We start from the raw sequence: 19616 nt of genomic DNA, 5'->3' as shown, positions 1-19616 counted from the left end.
AAGCCTTTCAGTGCAAATAAGAAAGATCTCCTGTAATAAATGACCAGTTTTTAAGAAGCTGTGTTTGAGAGTTTTTTTCCTAAAATAATCCTGCAGACCTTTCTCCATAACAATTCCATTTTTGGCAATTCTGCTTGAAGAATCTTTCATATGAAATGGGAACGTATGAAGTGTATCATTTAATTTGCTTAACTTAAAGAGTTTCCTACTACATTTAATTTTAAGCTGGTTCTTTCTAATTAAAGTTCAAGTCACTCTTAAATATTTAACCTCATTAAATGAAGATCCAGGAAAGAAAATGTAATAATCTTTTCCTTTTTTGCTTTACCTGAAATATGCCTTTTTTGAGGTTTTAATTTTGAAACACCAATTTAATCTGAGCTACCAGCATGAATAATTTCCAGGGTTTCAAGCACAATTTAGTATTCTAAATTGAAAAGCTAGGTCAATTAATTCTGTATTATTTTAGAGACTTTCCTTATAACAGTTTTGCTGGGGAAGAGAAGCAGGGAAGAATCAAATTCCATGTTGATCAAGTGATCACCCATATAAATGACCAGTTAAATATGCAGCCTACGTATTTTTCCACGCTTGAAATACTGGGGAATTTTTTGAGGAGATGCTTGCTGAGGTGTTTTGCTAACTTGACCTGGTTGGCCTGTGTCCTCAAACTTGTGCACCTAGAAGGCAGGAGTATGAGATCTGCTTTTAGTTTCAGGATTTCAGTGGGATGAATGGTTACGCAGCCGTCCATGAAAATCAGACCGTTTGAAGGGACTCTCCCACTGCAGTCAGTCATCCAGTTCCCATGTGGCTAAGCTTAGAAATGTGAACTTGATGTCTATCTAATAAGCAAGTACTGGCTGTTTTCTCATCAGTTCCCTCCCCTTATTTCTTGGCTGGTAGCTATTCATGTTCAGCTGACTTTCTTTTTTTTTCAGCCTAACTGACTATGACACCACACAAATTAGTGAGCATTTTGTCTCCATGATTAATCAGTGAGCTTTCAGTTTTGGCACTGTGTTGTAGCATTGCTTAGAGGATAAATAAATAAATCAATCAGATATTCCTGACAACTGTAAAATGATTAAGCAAAGAAAAAAAAAACCCACACAACAAAAAATTGAATGATTACTTCATCACTCTTTAATGTGAAATCAAAATGTACATGGGTTTTTTGGCTTGGATAACTGGACATGCTAACTTTGAGTCAACATTACTATTTCCTTCTTCCCACTGGATCTGCTGGTGGTTGTTACATGGGACTGAGAGACTTCCTTTATCTGAATTTCTCATGGGTGAAGTTGGAGTTGCAGTTTCTGTTTTGAAGTGTGGCTTTAGTCTGAAACTGAGTATGTAAAAATGGAAATTGCTCTCTCAGTGGCTCACAGTCCTGGCTGTTGACCTGAGTGACAAAACCCACTTTTTCCCTCTGGCAAAGCTGATGCTGTTCAGGGAGACTGTGTTGGCTTTACTTTTGCCTCTCGCCGTATTGCCACATTGCTAACTAGTTACAAGGGCAAAATCTGTTCTCATTTAGTATCTGGTCAACGTTCTTGTTATGGCGTTGGACAAGGCAGCTGTGAGAAGACTTTTGCCCAAAGATTTTTATTTTACAGTCAGGACGGATCTCAGTTTGTTGCCCCCAGCCTGGTAGCAACTGCAGGTCCAGCAGCTGGAATATCCTCCCGTGCTCCGAGTAGTTTTGGCCTGAGGCCTCGGGGAGGAAAACAAAAGGAATTCTTCCTATCTCCCAGCTCCATTTGGTTTATGTTTTGGAACACAGGGTACTGACTCTGTGCCTGAGTATTTGACCCTACTTGTCAAATATACAACTTTTCTTGACTTCAGTTAAATTTAAGCCAAGATGTCAGAGGGCAGATTTTGTCTCAGCCCATGCAAAATGGCCATGTTGATGCGATTTGGTCTATTAGGTATGTTAATGCTAAATATATAAAATTATGCTTCTGTACATATTTTTTGCTGAGGCCTTCTAGCCTCTTAAACTATAGATGGCCTGTAAATACATACACTTACTCAGTTCAGGTGGCCCTGAAGGAATTGTGAACATTTTGGCTATTACAAATATTATAAATAATTCCTGAAATCTTATTCAAGAAAACATGTTTTGTGTGTGCATGCAGTGAGGGGAGAAGGAAGGAGACCCCTTGAGGTTCCTCCTGAAGAGATGAAAACCAGAATGCATCCAGCTCCCTTAGCCAAGCCCCGACATAAAGAGGTGCAACCTTGTTCAATACAATAGTTGACCTATGTTATCATTCCGAGTTTTGTTTCAAGTAAAATACACCCTCAGTTGTAATATCAGCATAATTTCCATTGTATCATTTGCAATGCTGACTGCAAAGAAGAAGACACCTGAAGTAAAGCGTACCAGCAGTTGGCTGAAGCATTTCCCTTATCTTCGCTTCCATAAATTTCTCTCTGAAGGCATGTGTTTTTCTAAAACTTCTCTGTCTGCCTGATGACACGGCAGCACAAAATATTGCTGTGGGTGGGTAGGCTATCCATCCACACCTAACAAATGAGCGCCCTGAAAACTCCTCTGCGAAATGCCGTTCTCAGGATACTTTGTGTTCTCAAGGTCAGCCTGTTTCCTAACCCTTGTGTCCTTTTCCTTTCTTTCAGGGTTTTGAGGACCCCAAGGACAAGTAAGCAAATTTACTTCTGTCATACACTGTTATGTTTGCACATTTGGGATTTTTTTCTCATATTAAAAACAGACAAAAATTAATGCCCAGCAGCCAAGAATAATGCCTGGACTCCCCAGAGGTTTCTCCTGGAGGGACAGCCAGTCGAGGGCACGGGACTGACTGATGTGCATTCAGAACTGCTGCTGCCCTCAAAACATTTATTCGTTTGTGTGGTTCTAACTTGCTTTTGTAATTAAAATGCTTTTGCTGCTCTTCCCCTTGCCCCCGATGTTCTTCGCCATTTGCTGCTTTGAAAATATCCCAAGAACAAAATCTTCCTGTAAAGTATGTCTAAATGTTGAACATCTCCGATAAGAAAAATTTCTGTATGTATTGAAATGTAGATATAGTTTCTGAGTTTATTTGTATATATTTTTTTTAATAATTGCTCATTATTATATATTTCTTCTTTCTCTATACAGAAATGAGCTCAGAAATGACAGCTTATTTGAAAAAGCAAATTCAAACTTTTATGCTCTAAAATACAGGCACATTAAAGCAGCATTTTCATTTTTTTCATATAGAACTTTAGAAAAAATTGGTTAAAATAACAATTTAACAAGAGTGGTATTTTGAAAAATTGCTTTTGGAGGAAAAAACCCAACCATGTTCACTTTTTAACTTCTACAGCTGGACATAACAAAAGCATTTCCTGTATTGAAGGTGTTTGGAGTGATTTCACATTCAGTCCTACTGAATGGCATTAATTGTAAGCTTGCTCAGAGCACGATAGGTGACAGTAGAGGAGATGGATGCCTAAAATATGTTGCTGTTGCTGTTGCTCCTTATCGTGTTTCTCAGGCTGCCAGTCAGGACTAAGCAGACCTGTGTGAGCTGGGACAGCTAAATGCTTCTGTTGGCCCTAAGCATCTGGCTTTGGGAAAATTCACATTATGGTGCTTGAGCATTGAGAGCATCTCCCTAAAAGTAAAGGGAAGTGATAGTTTGAACATGGCAATATTAAGAATCATTCTCTCCTTCCCTTGCCCTTCACTGCAAACTTGATTTTCATAACATTTAGCTCTGTGCACGCTGGGATGTTTCACTGGTGCTACGAGCTGTCTAGGGGGAGTTACCAGGGTTTCTTGTTGCATCCATGGCTGCTGGGAACTCAGCTGATGTTAGATATACTTTGGACAGAAAAGAGCTAACAGATTACAACAAAATAATTCTTAGGAATACAGAAATTTTAAGTATCCCTCATGAAATAGCATCTCTCCTCATAGTTTGTGCAAGAAAACATACATTCAGCTGCCTCAGTGTTGGTCCACAACAGAGTCACCCAGCTGGCAAGGAATGGCTTCTCCACTGTTGCTCCAAGGACCATAATGTCTCTCCTCCATCCCATAGTTTGAAAAGGTTACTTGAGCTGTTACGGCCAATAGCTAAGAGCTGTGTATTTACAGTGCTGATTCAGTGTGATGCCATCTTATTGTACAGATTGCAGGATTTCTGCATTTCTGTTCAGCACCACAAGAAGCTACTACTTGCCTCAGATTGTCTTGATCCAGAAATCTGTTTAACTCAAGAGCAAAGATTTGGCCAAAAAAAATCTCTAGCAGAAAATGTTCATGGTGATATTGGTTAAAATCAGATACCTAAACCATGTGAATCACTCAACCCAGTGCCTTCACATGCAGAAACAGTGAGCGTTGGTACTTTTCTCTTACAGCAAAGGAAGACGTAGGCACCATGCGTCTCTGAAAACAGGACCTGACACTTACGTGCCTAAATGCAGATTTAGTTATTGAATCTAGGCATGAAGCATTTAAAATGATGGCATACATGTAGTTTTGGCAGTGGTCACACTCTTCATTTGCAGAAAGTAATTAAATAAGCAGAACATTTTTGGATTACACTGAAGCCAGCATCTCTGGGTTAATTGCTAGCTTTCACATTTGCAAGCAGAGTGCAAAAGTTGCTCCAAGCTCTGTTCGTGCTGTTCCTGTCCCTTGCAACAATTTTCTGTTGGCTGCATTTGAAAAAATCTCAGCATTTTTGCTGAGGTTTTGCTCTGTCCAAGAGGTGTTTCTGCAAGTTTCGTGGTGGCCTGAAATCCTTGTTTTTTTCCCCCCCACACACTATCAATATATCAATAAGTACTCCCACATATGAATTTCATTAATCTATGGCAGTACCTCAGCTCTGACTTACAGGCACTGCCTCCAGGGCACTCCTTAGCACGGGGAAATTTTTTATTTCGATTTAAAATTACATTTATGCAAACGTACCCAAACTTGCTGTACCATAGTTTACTTTGGGTACAACTGGCTGCAGAAGTCACCCGAGCAGCTAGGTATATGCAGGATGACTAAGCTTCCCTGCAGTCTACGTGAAGGTGGCTGCCTCACTGTGAATATCCCAGCAAGGCAATTTAAAACCTGCAGGGGTATTTCTGCACAATCTGCAACCACAGAAGTTATTGTAGTATTAGGGATACCCTCAGCAGTATAATGACCTATTACAAAACTGGAGGCAGCCGAGGCCAAAGCCAGAGCAGGCAGTTTCTTCTTCTCTTCATGTCTTCCTGAGTGATGCTTTTAGACTGGGACTTGAAATTTAACTGAAGTTCGCCAAGATGCTGAGCTGACTCTTTTGCTTTGGTTCTAGGGGAAAATGTATTGCATCTCTCGTACATGGTATGAAATGACTAAATGTGAATGACCCAAATGTGTAAATAACTTGCAGGATCTTGGAAGACATTCTGTAAATACGAAGCCTAATGATTTCCTTGCTCATTTTTATGAGTCCAGAAGACATTGTGAGCACTGAATGAAAATAAGCAGCATCGTCTTGAATGCTCAAGCGGATGTGCTTCCTCTACGGAAGCATCTAGAAGTAAATTGAATGTCCTGTCCTTCTAGGGACAAAACCACTTTTAATTTCAAAGTGGAATATATGAAGTTCAAGGAATTAAATAACTCTAGAGCCCAAAAATAAAAAAATCTTTTCCCCAACCCCACTGAAATATTAAGATTGGCTAAAAAGAGATAAGACCTTGAGAAAAACTAGGTTCGTAGTTGCCATATGGTCACTAAGTAGATGCTGATGGTGTGTCACCATGACCCAGCTGAGGCGTGGACACATTCAACTCACTGGCTGGGGCGAAGGGAGTTGGAATGGAAACAAGTGGATGGACCTGATTTATTTTTCTCTTGGCAAGACATACATGGTAGAGTTCGGGTACAGAGGGCTTCTTGAAATTTGGTCCAGTTCTGCAGAAAGCTTTTGGAGAACCTTTCTTTTGGAAAGGGACCTTTAACTTTTAAAACAGCGTCCATTCTGTTTTGTAAGCTGCTTTGAGTGATCTTTGCTCTACAGCACAGTCGTACCTGTAGGGGCCTGCTGGCTGCAATAGTGTTTGTGCGTTATGCACTGTTATGCAGTACAAATAAAACCGAGAAAATAAAGCAGTGTAGCTTTTCATCATGCTTGTGAGACCTCGGGATTTTTTTTTCCAGAGTGCCTAAGGTGAAGGTCATACATCATGAGCCATAAGTTGCTGTGCCATCGTGGGGTTTGCACATAGAAATAGTTACCCACTGGAATGCGTCCCAGTGCAAGTGAGGGGCATATTCCAGTGGATAACTATTGGCATATCCCATGGATAACCTTGGTAATCATGCAAGCAGAGCAGGAAAACAGCGCTTCAGGATTAGCTTTTAATTTCTGCCTATAGCCACTTTTAAGGCAGGCCATTAAATTGACAGCATCAAGTCATTAAAATCCTGTTAGATTTTAAAAATAACTAGAGAGTTTGGGGAGGTGCTTCAGGTTTCCTGATCCTCATTGCAAAATGCCTCAGGGCAATTAAGTTTTCAGTGTTATTTTTTTCAACAGTTTTTGAAAATGAGCCTCATTTTTCTGAAGCTGTAGCTGAGCATCAGAAACACACTGATACTAAAGATTACAAGCAATTTAGAAATCTTGTTCTACATATGTAGAAAGCAGAATCTAATTTGTGTTTTTTTCTTTTGCTACCTTTTTCTTTTGCTACCTTTCCTTGAGTTAAGTAAATATCTTGTAAACAGAAAATTTTGTCTGGTTTATGCTTTATACTCATAAATAACTGCATGAAGGGGAGGCAGTGGGGGTCAGGCCACATTTTTTTCCCCACATGTTCGTTCTGTGAACAATTTTTTCTCAAAAATGGAGAATTGTTCAAGTTCAGAAATTTTCACAGAAATACTTACACAAGTTATTATTGGGAAGCAAGAAATATGACTGGTTACATAAATCATTTTGCCAGTTCGGGCGCTAACAGCTGCGACAGCACAGCAGTGCAGGGAAGAGTAAGTCAGAGGACTAGTGGAAGGAGACTACTGACCGCTTTTAGAGAATGAAGGACAGTAAAGAGACTGCAAGGCAAGAAAACAGATAGATGTAGTATAGAAAAAGGGCAAGTAAATCAAATCCTTTCACTGGTTGACTCAGGACTGGCAATGAGCTCTAGAGCTGATATTTTCCTCTCAGCTCATAATCCGTTTTCTAACTTGAAGTTGTCATAAGCAAAATACCATTACCCTCCAGCTTATTATACAGTGAAATTATAACATATGGTGAAGAGGGAGAAATTATCTTGTCCTCTTATGCTCCCTTTTCATGACATCCTCAGGAATACACAGGAAAGTATGAACCCAGAAGATGAGGTGGATGAGTTTCTGGGCCGTGCCATCGATGCCAGAAGTATTGATCGGTTACGCTCTGAGCACGTGCGCAAGTTCCTCTTAACATTCAGGGAGCCTGACCTGGAGAAAAAGGTAATGTTGTCTAAAAATCATTGCAACGTGTCAGTCAAGCTTGTTGTGAGTTTTAATGCTCCTGCATAAGGTCAAGCTTTTATATCTATAGGTAAAGCATGTTTTTAGGTGTTGGAGGTGGGGTTGTGATCTTAAAAAATCCATGCTTCTTCATGGAAACATTAATATCCATGTCCCTAGAAAGCCACAGTCATCTGAAGGGAGCACTAGGCAGGAAAACCAAGCCATTTCTGTCAGACACACATGAATATACAATGATGAGCTGTAAAGGGAATCCAGAATAAACCGGATTTGTTTCTCTGACCTTGAGCCATCCAAACTGGGATTGCAGTCACCCCTTATCTCCCTCAAATCACTGGAGAAACCTGCTTCAGCCTGCCTGAGCTCCAGGTCACCTCTGGAGGGGCTTTGCTCTGCCCTTTGTCCCCCCAGGGAGCCCCAGGTGCTACTAAGGTCCATTGGGATGCAATTCCTTCTCTGTTCGTTTTTGGGAACCCACTTTAATCAACAAGTAGAGTTCTCTGTCTCACAAATGTGAGAAAGAGGAGTAACAGACCTAAGGCTCCCGAGTAGCTGATTGCTTCCTGATTTTGTTTCAGATATCATTGTTGTGAGGCAAAGATCTTTTCAATGTCTCTGTATAATAGAGACAACATAGGCTCTAGATGGCTGCAATGTTGAATTCAGTTAAGTCCAGAGGTACCCAGATGCTATTATTAAGGGTACTATATAAACTGCTGTTTTTAATTGCCCAAAGAAAGTCAAAGTAATCTTCTTTCTTTTTTTTTTATCCAAGCACAGATCCTTGGGATATTTGAGTGGTCTTCAGGTTAAACTCATTATTCAATGGAAAAAGCTTCAGTAATTAAGTTTGCCCTAACTATTTTAGCATTTTATTTAGAAACACTCTTTCAATGACAGGAATTACAACCTATTGCAAAAGCATACCTTTGCAGGGTTTACAGCTATTCAATGAATCAGTGTGGGACTGGATAAAAGCTCAAGCATGTAATTTCCCCCCACTCCTTCCCTTCAATTTTATAGCTGAAAACTGCTAGGGAAATTAGCGGTTCACCTGTTCTGAGCACCTTTTATTTTGTGGTTCAAACACTGAGACCGTCTGTACTGAGAACTGTGTTTCAAGCTAAATAAAGCATCTTTGGGAATCAGATGCAGCTCCCATGTGACCAATATGTTGACAAGTAGTTGGAAGGAATGACTGTGTGAAAACCGCAGCATCCTCGCACTATCATTAGAACGAGCCAAGCCGTCTGCACAAAATACAAGGTTTTCTCATTAGCAACATTCATCCCTGTTGGAGGAAACTTCCTATGGAAGAAGTTTAGGTCTGACGATGGTGACCTAGAATTCTGGTCCCAGTTAATCCATTCCTGTTCCTCTCGTGCAAGGGGCAGATGACGCATTCTCTCTCCACCCAGCTGGCTGGGCTTGTTCCCTGGCCTTTGGGTCTGTTCAAGCCCTTACAGCTTGCCCAGGAGAAGACGAGTTTGTAATGTTAGTTGTTTCCTACCAGCGCTGCTTTCCAAGGACCTAAATGGAAGCCAAGTAAGAAGTTTTTGTGGAGAGAAGGCAGCCAGCGAAATTTCCCACTAACATAACCCTGTTTGTGTTTTTGCAGTACTCCAAGCAGGTGGATGACAGGTTTGGAGCCTATGTGGCTTGTGCCTCCCTAGTCTTCCTCTTCATCTGCTTTGTTCAAATCATAATCGTGCCACAGTGAGTATCTTTTCATCCCTTTGCTCCCATCTGCTCCCCTCCTCTATTCTGGCCTACTTTTCTTTGTTTTTTTTCTTGAGAATTCAGAGCATCAAGGGGAGGAGAAAAATCCTTAAATAATTCATGCTCAAGTGATGCGTGGTGCTTATTGTTTTCACTCATTTCTAGTGCAGATTAAAACCTCCTCACTGGCATGTGAGGATTTCTGTTTTCCCAGCGTGATTCCTCTTACCATTTACCTCCATCTTAGGAAATTCAGTTCAGCACGTTTATAAGCCTGTGGAAAACGAATATCACTAAGTAGGAAGGATTCCCTACTAAGGCTAGTATACATTCACAACATGAGGCTAGGCTGTCCTCTTATCTGAACGCAGGGGAACAGAGAGGGGAAAAACCCATCACAGCCGCATTGCTCAGAGCAGTGACGTCTCAGGGTCTGCTTCAGAGATGAGGCATAACATCGCATGCATTTATTCTTCTGGACTCAGAGTAGCAGTGCCAGAAGAAAGGTGCAGAGGGAGTTGAGCTACTCGTGCCTGCACTTAGGGTAGCTCCCTCCGGCTTTAGGGGTTGCTGTCATTTCTTTCCCCAGGCAAGAGTGGCATAAGTTCCTCAGGGCTGTGGGGCACAGTGCTCTTGGACCATTGCAGTGCATTGCTTTGCCTGAAAGGCACAGTGTAACCCACTGGATCTTTTCCAGCAGTGAGCTCTGCAGACATGGTATTTCTTCTCAAAGAGTTCATAAAAAATCCCTTAAAATTAAAGCATGTTGGTATTTCCTGTGCTCTGGTTTAGAAGCAATAATATATCATTCATTGAGCACTGCTGTGTTGGAAATAAATTTGGAGTTAGTAATTTTTAATCTGAAGAACAAGATCACAGAAGCTCTGAAAATGTTCCAAATTCATCTTCATTACAAGAAGACAAAAAATTGTTTGAAGAGAGCTCCAATACTATTATATGCCATTACAACTGCTTTCTACTTCTGTTCACACCACAGATCTTTTCAGAGTAGGGATTGGTTTGTACCGTTCAGATCAGATATTCGGAAGGTCACAGAAACGACGCATAGTCTGATGTTTGAGGTCATTCACTCTCCCAGGCAAGAGGACATTCACTTCTGCTCACAGAAAGATTGAATCAGCAAAATAACATCAGTACAAATGCACTGTGTAAACAGACAGCTCCACTTTGGGAAACTGGAATTGAAGCTGAAAGACGCTCAAAATTGAAACTAGATCAATCCCAGCAATTAACACATTGTCAATTATGACCAAAAATGTTCTTTGAGAGTAATTGATTTAGTGAGGGCTTACACTTTGGATCTCTGGATATTACTGCTGTGACTTCACACCTGCAGAGGCTCTCTACCAGCCTTTGTGTTGCTCATCAAACTCCCTAAGCAGCCACTAAGCTGTCTCCATAAAACCCAGTTTAACATTTAAATGACAACTTGACAATTTCTGATCTGTGGCAACCATATGGCTGACTCCTTTGTATTACACGGGAGCCAATCCCTTATGGCAGCATGGTGTAAATGTCATGCTGCTCAGCCTCCTTCCACGCCGCCCATAAGGGTGGTGGTTAGGTTTTTTGGTAAGTTCTGAAGTGTCCTTAGGCAGCCTGGCCTGTCTGAAAGATGATTTGGTTCAAGAGTAAATAAAATTTCATGTTTTAACTGCAGGTCAGATATACTTTCCTTCACCTTTTGGCTTGTTTTTCCTTATATTTCAATTGTCTAGTTTTGGTCTTCTATTGAAGGTAACAGTTAAGCAGCAACTGAAACCACAGGTGTATATATGTGTCACCATCAGACCTTCATGAAAGACATAACATGGAATTTGAATCTGAAACTAGAGACAAAATGGCAGTGATAATTTATGATGATAAAGAGGAATGGCTTTAATGAATTTCACAAAGGCTGCAACAGTGAATTAGCAAGTACAATTATTTTAGTAGTCATGAGAGAACGCAGAGACCAGCTGGGTTTGGTTTGGTTGGCCTCAATGTCACGTCGCAAGAATACTTGCTTTAAATTATGAACAAGGCTAAGTCCTGGGAGAGTGCCTGTCCTGTCACACTGAGACCAATCACTGGGAAATTGTTGAATATCTTCACGATCAAAACACATGAAAATGCATAATACAAAGTTGGCCCTGGGGTCCCGTTTGTACTTCAAAGTTGGGAGGAACAGGAACCTATCCAGCTGACCAGGCTAAAGATGTTTTCCCTGACTATCCTCACGCCATGGTTGCTCCCATCCCATGCAGGAGACAGAGCACGGAGGATGGTGCAGCACAGACGTTCCCTGTGCACAGCAAGGATGGGCAGCTGTTCCCATTGAGGCTATTCCCACTTGGCTGCACTGCAGCGCTCAGCACGCTTTCCTTCCCAGGGGTCTCCTGCCCACAGCCAGCCGGGGGCCGACCCGCCATAACAAATTGTTCAATCAGCTCCTCTAGCGTATGAAATATTTCTCAGTCCCTCTGCTGTCACCCCGGCAGGAAGGTGATTGCTGTAAAAGATGCAGTATTCTCTGTTCTGCAGCCTGCGTGAGTAATTCAAAGTAGGACGGAGTATCTGTTGGTATTCAAGGCACCTCTTATCTCCTACTGCTGTCCTAATTGGAAAGCCTGTGCAGTGTGTCATAGCTTGTACAAATGTCATGTTCTGGAGAGCAGAGCTGTAGCTATTCTATATCATGTGCATTTAAAAAAAATCTCCTTGATTTCAGCTCTACATTTATGCTGGGTTTTTACCTGACCTGTTTCCTGATCCTGACCACAGTGGTGTTTGTTTCGGTCATTTACTCCTGTGTAAAGGTGAGTACTGTGGTTTCTTTGTAGAGTCCTTTGCCTAAGCTAACTGGATCAGCAATCTGTTTCTTCAGCTAACAGAGCATGTTTTGTTAGCCATCCTTTCCACACTATGTGATAAGGGTTACAGAAAAAGCCTTTTATAAGACAGAATGAACTGCAAACAGATGTTAGGGTTTGCATCTCTTTAGCTCAGCGAGAAGTAATCACTGTGTGGATCTGCATGTCTATTAAGTCCCCTGCAGGCACTCTCATATTGATATAAGAAGAATACATTTCCCAATGTGGAACAAAACACTGACCATTCGTTTCCTCCCTGTAAACTTCCTGCGGAGTGGCCTGTGTACTGGCCCCTGCTGCATATGCATGTTTGGGTAGGCAGATAATCAGAAGCAGAGTATCACCAAGGAAAAATGTCTTGGGGGAAGTAAAAGCTGTAAACATATAGAAGTTTATCAGCCTTTCTCAGATGAGTGTACAGAGCTTCCAACATTCGGTGGGCTCTTTCTTGTAAGTCATTTTGTTAAGCGAAGAAATACGTTGTGTGAAATCTGAAAACATATTAATTCTTCCTGGCATTCTGTGGTAAGTTGGCAGTCAGCGCTTTGGGAAGCGTGGTGTGCTCATCTTTTTCACTCAAAGGTATTTGTATGAAAATGTTGATGCTAGTTGATTGTATTTGCAGTTTTGGGGATCCTTGCAGTCTAGCAGTGTCTGGACGTGGAAAATGTTCAGATTCAGGATCCTTAGCCCAAGCTCAGCTTTGCTCCTCAGAGCCTGGAATAAAATAGCTCAGTAGCATTATATTTCCTGCAGAAGAAACAGTGGGGTAATGGATTATGTCAGGCAGATCAGCCTCGCTTTAATTATCTTCTCTGTGCCATTTTCAACAGCTGGATGTGGGTGCTCTTGACAGACTTGCACCTTTCATGTCTTTTTGATTTTTGAAAGTTAGATTTGGAGAATTAAGCTTTGCCTTCACATTTAATAAGAGCTACAAACTGTTCCCAGTGAAAGAAGCTTCAGGTTATATTTGAACTTAACAACTCACTCACGGGGCTTCCCTTGGGCTTATGACAATTTTAAAGGGAACATAGTTCACAAACGCGCATCCCGTTGGTCCTGCTTGTTTACCAGCAATGAGAACGACAAGTCAGAAATAACAGTGCTAATAGGAAGGCTTGGGTCCCCTGAGCTGGGGAACGGTACCCAAAGATGCCTGGTTGTACTTGGTGTGTCCGTTGTATGTGAGGATGCTACTGACTGTCATTAGTTTGTAAACTGGTATCAGCAGTTAACGTGACTAGCAGTTAATTAACAACCAATGCGGAAAGCTTTTGGTCACAGCCACAAAGGACTTGGAAACTTGGTGCAGAGCTGTGCTGGAGCCTACGTACGCTGCTGTGCCACCAGCAGCAACATCCCAGCGCACTGCCAGCCATGCAGAGCCACACCAGCTCTACTGGTGCTGTGCAAATATTGGGGCAAGAGCTGTGGCAGACCTGGACCTCTGAAGCATTTCAGCTGGCTGACTTGCAACCAGACGGATTTCAAGGCACACAGCTGTTTGTCACCCACTGGCTTTTATGGGCTTAGGTTGCTTCCACATACTGACAGCAGCACTCATTTCTTCTGTCATCATTCAAAGGTTGTGGTTTTGGTTTGGGCTTTTGGGTTTAATATTATTACTGATCTTAATTAACAATTAATTTAAAAGGCGCACACAAGATTTTTCAGTCCCCGTGACCCTAGGCAGGTGTTCAGTCTTGCTTTCTTTGCCTTGATCTTCCAAATTCCTGTAGAAGAGGTCCGTTCAGTGGTGCCTGCCACTGTTTTTAGGATGGCCACAGTGCACAGGCCCTGGAAACACAAGACATCAGAGGCACTTCAGACTAACATCAGAATTTAATGGGATTTTATGAAGCTCCTGGTATTTCCAAAAGTGTGTGTTCAGCATGTTGGCCCAGGCCCATAAGGTGTTTATGTGTAACGTTCAGTGTGGCCGGTGCCTTCTGTGCACAGATTGCAAATACTGAAAATATACCCTTCTAGCTCCAGTACCCTTTTGATTAGCCCTTTTTTAGTGCTCCAGATTAGACTCTGCTGACAACATCTGATTACGAGATGGCTTGTTTAGGGGATGGGTACTTCCAGCTTGTCAGCTACCTGTCTGAGGGCAGCAGCTCCCAGGAGCTGCAGCCTGCTTCTGTCATTAAAGATTTTGGCATTTCAAGTCAGAGTTTTTTAAGCAACGGGTTTACCCAGCCCTTGGTTAAGGGGTGTTACTTTATTTCTGTACTCCACATTGCTCCAGGAAGCATTTTTACACGTATGCACAAGGAAGACACTTTTACAGATCCTTCAGATGCAATTTTAAGACACAGGGATGTCAGCGTTGTTTGTTTTGTTTCACACTCGGATGTGGGATAGGAGAGCATGTGTTTTACATACCAATGGTTCATTCCACACGAAGCTAGAAAGCAGATGTCCACCCCAGGACATCAGCACAAGGATAACTTTTGCCTGTTTGCTGTGCTGTTACGTGATAAGTGACTCTTTTTTTCTTCCTCTTTCCAACTTTCATGAGAGATTTTCCTTCCCTGTTTTGGCCTCTCCATCTCTGGCTTTGACAGTGGCCAGCAGGCTCTTTCTGGACAGCTTGAACATGTTTTATTTTCTTTTGCTGTCATTATTATCTTCCACTATAAAATTCTCCACGGACTAGAAGTTGATCCTGGAACTGCCAACGCAGCCAGCTTGGCTTTCCAAGTTTCTTCAGCTGTAATAAACAAGAGAGTTCCAGTTCTTCACTTTGATGCTCCATGAAGACTTGGCCACTGCGAGATGGTGTTCCTTCCCAATAGAGCCCAAGGTCATGGGAACCAGGGTCCCTTCACAAATACTCCACTGACAGACATCTGTTTTGCTACTAACTTACCAAGTTTGTATTTATTCTTAAAATCCTTAACTTCTGGTATCTACACTGCTGTGTGGAATTCAACTTCTTGTATGTTTCTCGGAGCACATATGAGAGAAATTTCAAGTTATCCTTTATGATAAAATAAGTTTTTCTGTAGCTTAATAGGTGCACCTTGCCTATACCTGTTTCTGTGCCTCCCAAAGCTGGTCTAGATGCTCCTAAAGTGTTTGGTTTTTTTCTCAAGCAGGGGAAAAAATACCTCTGAAAACTGTACTTTTTTAATAGACAAATAAATCACTGTGAAATAAATTACATAAATGGACTTGCAACATTAAGTTGCCTGGAGATGTCTTTTACCCCAGAAGCATCTTAATGTACTTCAGAATGACTCAAAGGCTTTTATTACAAATTGAAAAATCAGAACTTAAAGACCTCATAGTTTTTTCGTCTCACAACACAACAGCAATTATCTAAGCAGTTTTCCATGTCCACAATATATGTTAAAAAGACAAAAAGGAGAAATATTACTCTTCTGTCTGTGATCAGCTGTTACTGCAAAGTACAGTTTCTATTTAGTGTAGTTTTGTCATGCAAATGACTGGAGGTTGTGGAGGGTGTGTAACACTAGTACTTGTTGGATCGCTTTTTAAATTCAGACTTCTGCCTGTACAACGGTGCCCTACCTTCCCCTTCTACATTCATTGGTATCTGCATGCTTTCAGAGCCTCTCTCTTCTGGGAGGTAATGTCTTCCAGCAGCATTTATGCATTTTGATTCAGAATGAACTGGAATCGACTGGACAATCCAATTTCCTTTTTCTCACTGTGGTTACTTTTCTCTACATTTTTTTCACATTTTAAGAGCACTAATGAGTGACCTCAAGCTTCTGTGGCAACCTAAACATGAACCTTGGCTGCCCAAACGGATCACATCCTTTTTTTCAGCCCCTGTTCTCAGTAGTGCATGTGCGGGCTTAGAGTTGCCACTTCATCAGATCTTCCCTTGTCCTGTTCTTCACTCAGGCAAGATTTGAGTCTTATTAAGAGGAGTAAATGGTGTCAGACAGTACAAACCAATGGGCTAATCAGCAACAGTGCACGGATTTTCACTGTACTATAGCATCCTGATGTTTTGCTTCTTTTCCTAGGACTGAAGGGATTTTATTTTATTGGAGAACGGGAGGGGAAGTAATCTTCTTTTCTTTTTTCTTCTTTTTTGTTATACCCCTGACTTGTGGATGTTTTTATGGAGGGAACATTGCTAGAGCGGAGCTGAATTGTCAGAGCTGAGACAGATCCCCCATTTTTATCACGGAAGTCCTCCAAGCTGCAAGTATTCCTGGTCTTTATCTGCCTCTGTGAAATGGGGAGAGCATTACTTATGTTATAGAATGTTGTTCACAAGGCAGAGGTTCCTCAGATATAAGGCACGGCTGTGCTGTTGTGCTCTCTATTGCAATCCTGACCTCCTATGGTTTTTGGCATTTGTTTCCTCTTCAGGACTTTTTCCAGCTGTACTTGTTTACTGACCTAAAATTTTCCCTAGTTTGCAAAGTAATGAGAACCAAGATTAATACAAAGAAAACATGTTTTCATTAGAATTTAAGTGTCTTCCACTGATAGCTTTGCTTGATATCTCAGGCTTGGTTCAAAGTCAGGCTTTTTTAGGATCGTTGGCAGCAGGGGCTTGAGCCAAGATCCACAACAAAGCACTCCCAAGTTTTATTTAGGTGCGTGATTTCCCAGAGATTACAGAAGGAGGTTAGGTCCATGCATACCTTTGTGGAGCTTGGCCTTGAGGGCTAAACAAAGGGGTGGCAGGAAAACCTGTCCTGCTCTAATCTGGTGGGAAAACTGTCTAAATGCAGCACAAATCCTCCTTCTCCCTCCAAATCCTATAAAGGTTAGAGCGAGGAAAGCCCCATGGCATTTCCCACATCCCAGAGTTGGTAGGGATCTGCTAGCTGATGTCTGCATGGAAGCAGCTGGACATGGTAGGGCAAGGAGATATTTTGGTTCATGGCTTATCAACAGAGCCAAGGATTTCTATATCAGTAAGGTTTATTTCTGAGAGAGAGGTGTTTTGCTTTGTTTTACAGTGGCTGCATGAGCCTGAAGGATTGCATAAGCTTTCAGTGAATTTCAATCAATCCTCCTTCAGTGCAAATAAGTCATAACCCTGATTTCCCCTTTCCTCCCGTCCCCCACAGAGCCTTGCTCTCTCCTCTCACCTGGTGTTAGCTGGATTTTTGTGTGTGTGTGCTGGTAGCAGGTGAAACCAGCTCTTTCAAAACTCTTGCCACAACCTCTCTCTCCCTCTGTAAAAGTCACCAGCTAATCAGTGCTTTGGCCGTTCAAACACTTCGTAATTACGTTGTAGGACTGCTGTGTGGGAAGCTATGCACTGACAGAATGTTGCATCTCTGAAGATGTAAGAGTGAAGGATAAAAGGGAAAAGCAAGACTTTTAATAGAAACATTAGTCATAGTTAAATTGCAGTGCCGTGTTGCTGCGCTGCTAGCTTCTTTGTGTCTCTAAAAATACCCTCTAGTGGCTTGGTTATTCATGCAGCGTGCTGGTAGGGAAAGGAGAGTTAGGTTCTGGAGAAAACTTTGGTAGCCTTCAGCAGAGCCCCTCTGCCCCGGCGTGATGGCGTGGAGGGGAAGGGCACTGCGGGGCCGATGCTCCCCAGCGGGAGGGTGTCGGTGCACAAGGGTTTCCTGGCGTCCACCTCTCGTTGCTCCAGCCGTGAGCTGGCACTGGGACGGTGGTGGCCCATGAAGAGAAAGGATTGATTTCATTGTCTTCTGCACTTCTCTTGTAGCTAATGCAATGCAAGGAGGCCTCGTGCGATGCTGAGGGGTGACCATGGCTGCAAAGGCCGTCTGGTTAGTCTCTGCTTTAACATGGAGACTGTTTCTACCCAGAATATGATGCAGCACCTAAAGCAGAGCATGCTGGTGGCCTGCAGTCAGAAAGCAATTAGAAGAAAGCTTCTAGCTCTGATAGTAGTGAATCACTGGGACAGTCTGTCTAGGGGAGCTCTGTGATCGCCCTCACCAGCGGTTATTTTTAGCCCCGTCTGTCTGTGGGGCCGAGTGCCATAGACCAGACGAGGCCAGCTGATTTCTCCAGCGCCTTTCACCGAGGGTCTGACAGATCATGAGACTAGCCTGGGTTTTTTAACAGTCTGTTTCTGAAATGGCACCAGAAAGTCCTATGATACACCTTTGTGATCAAAGGGATATGACATGTATTTTTTCATTTCTGCTTTTTTAAATTTTTGATCCAGTAATTTACAGGCTCGAGCTCCTGGCTATTTCAGTTACAGACGGCTTTGTGGTTTGCTTCTCACGACAGGATGAGCACAGCCCTGCAAGCCATGCTATCTCGGCTCAGGAGCCATCATTCCCATTAGGAAGGACTAAGTAGATTTGGTGAGCCAGCTGGGCCTGCTGCCACGAGGCAGTCACGTTCCTGCTCACCCTTGTCCCGGAGCCACCATCCCCCATCACCATTCTCTAACCCCCATGCAGCATCCACATAGATGCCACGGTGAATGATGTGGGCAGCTCAATTGCAGGTTGTAATCTGTAAAATAAGCAATTATTTTACATGCTTATTTAATCTTTTTTTTTTCCACATGCAGCTTTTCCCAGCTCCGCTCCAGACTCTTTCTAGGAAGATTGTACAGTCCAGGACCAATAGTACCTTAGTTGGAGTCTTTGCCATTATCCTGGTTTTTCTATCTGCCTTTGTCAACGTGGTATGTGCATGATTTCCTTTTGACTCGCTCGGTTCTGCATAGTTTTCTTATTGATGCTCTGCAGCATCGTAACCCTTACAACCACTGGGTTTAATGTAATGCTGCCTAATGCTCACAGCATCTGAGGTCAGTTCCCTTTTGCTTTTTGGGCACAGAAAAGAAATGGGAGCCTGACAACTGCATCCCTATAGCCCATGATATGCCTGGCTCCAATTTGTGCCCATGTTCTTTTCTGATTCTTTAAATGCTTCTGCTCCAAGTACCTAAGCCAAGACTGAAGCATAGCCCTGCGTGAAGGGCCAGCACAAGGCCGATGCGTCATATAACTCCCACAATATTGAGTGGGACTTAAGTGTTGCATAGGCTTTGTGCTGGCCTTCTGCACGGTGCTGCATCCTGCTCCGAGTGCAGTAATCATCTAACAGGGACTGTGAAGACTTTGCTTTGAGTTGCACTTTTGGGACTGGAGTTGGTCTAGCTTTGCATTCAAACGCCGCTGCTGATTTCAGACTTGGAGAGAGGTGGGCTGTTCTCTAGGACCCTGCGGCTGCTGGTTTCTCACTTGTACAAATGGCTTGAAGGCTGAATGTATTTTAAAGAAACCACTTGAATATTCTCTACCTTGCATACATCTATTTCATTTGGGGGGGGAAGGAAAGATGGGCCTGGGGTTAAAGCCCTGAGCTTGGAGGTAGCTACAAAGACTTCACATGGCCCTCTGCTCCTCTCAGTTATGGCCTCAGCTGGGGCAGTGCTGAGTACACTGTCATGGAGAGGCTTAAACGCCTAAAAATCAGACCACTACTTGCTCTTGCCTCAGCTTCCCAATACACATAGTGGAGATTTAGGAACAATTTTATGCTCTGTTGAGGTACTTGAAAGGGAGTCGCTAGCTCAGTGGCATCGA

The 19616-nt window shown here is 42.5% G+C and overlaps 1 protein-coding gene across 1 annotated transcript in view; it reads left to right on the top strand.

Annotated features, from left to right (window-relative positions):
- Window positions 1-19616, top strand: part of ADCY5 (adenylate cyclase 5) — a 222750-nt gene that overhangs the window by 188089 nt on the left and 15045 nt on the right. Inside the window, exons 9-13 of the mRNA XM_075512053.1 lie at window positions 2647-2669; window positions 7327-7471; window positions 9111-9208; window positions 11943-12030; window positions 18593-18709. Of these exons, the coding sequence (XP_075368168.1) occupies window positions 2647-2669; window positions 7327-7471; window positions 9111-9208; window positions 11943-12030; window positions 18593-18709 (471 nt within the window). The remainder of the gene's footprint in view (window positions 1-2646; window positions 2670-7326; window positions 7472-9110; window positions 9209-11942; window positions 12031-18592; window positions 18710-19616) is intronic.

The sequence above is a fragment of the Mycteria americana genome, chromosome 9 (assembly GCF_035582795.1).
Source record: "Mycteria americana isolate JAX WOST 10 ecotype Jacksonville Zoo and Gardens chromosome 9, USCA_MyAme_1.0, whole genome shotgun sequence".
In the NCBI taxonomy this organism is placed as follows: Eukaryota; Metazoa; Chordata; class Aves; order Ciconiiformes; family Ciconiidae; genus Mycteria; species Mycteria americana.
The sequence above is the reverse complement of the archived record's forward strand: the minus strand, read 5'-3'. Positions and strand labels throughout refer to the sequence as shown.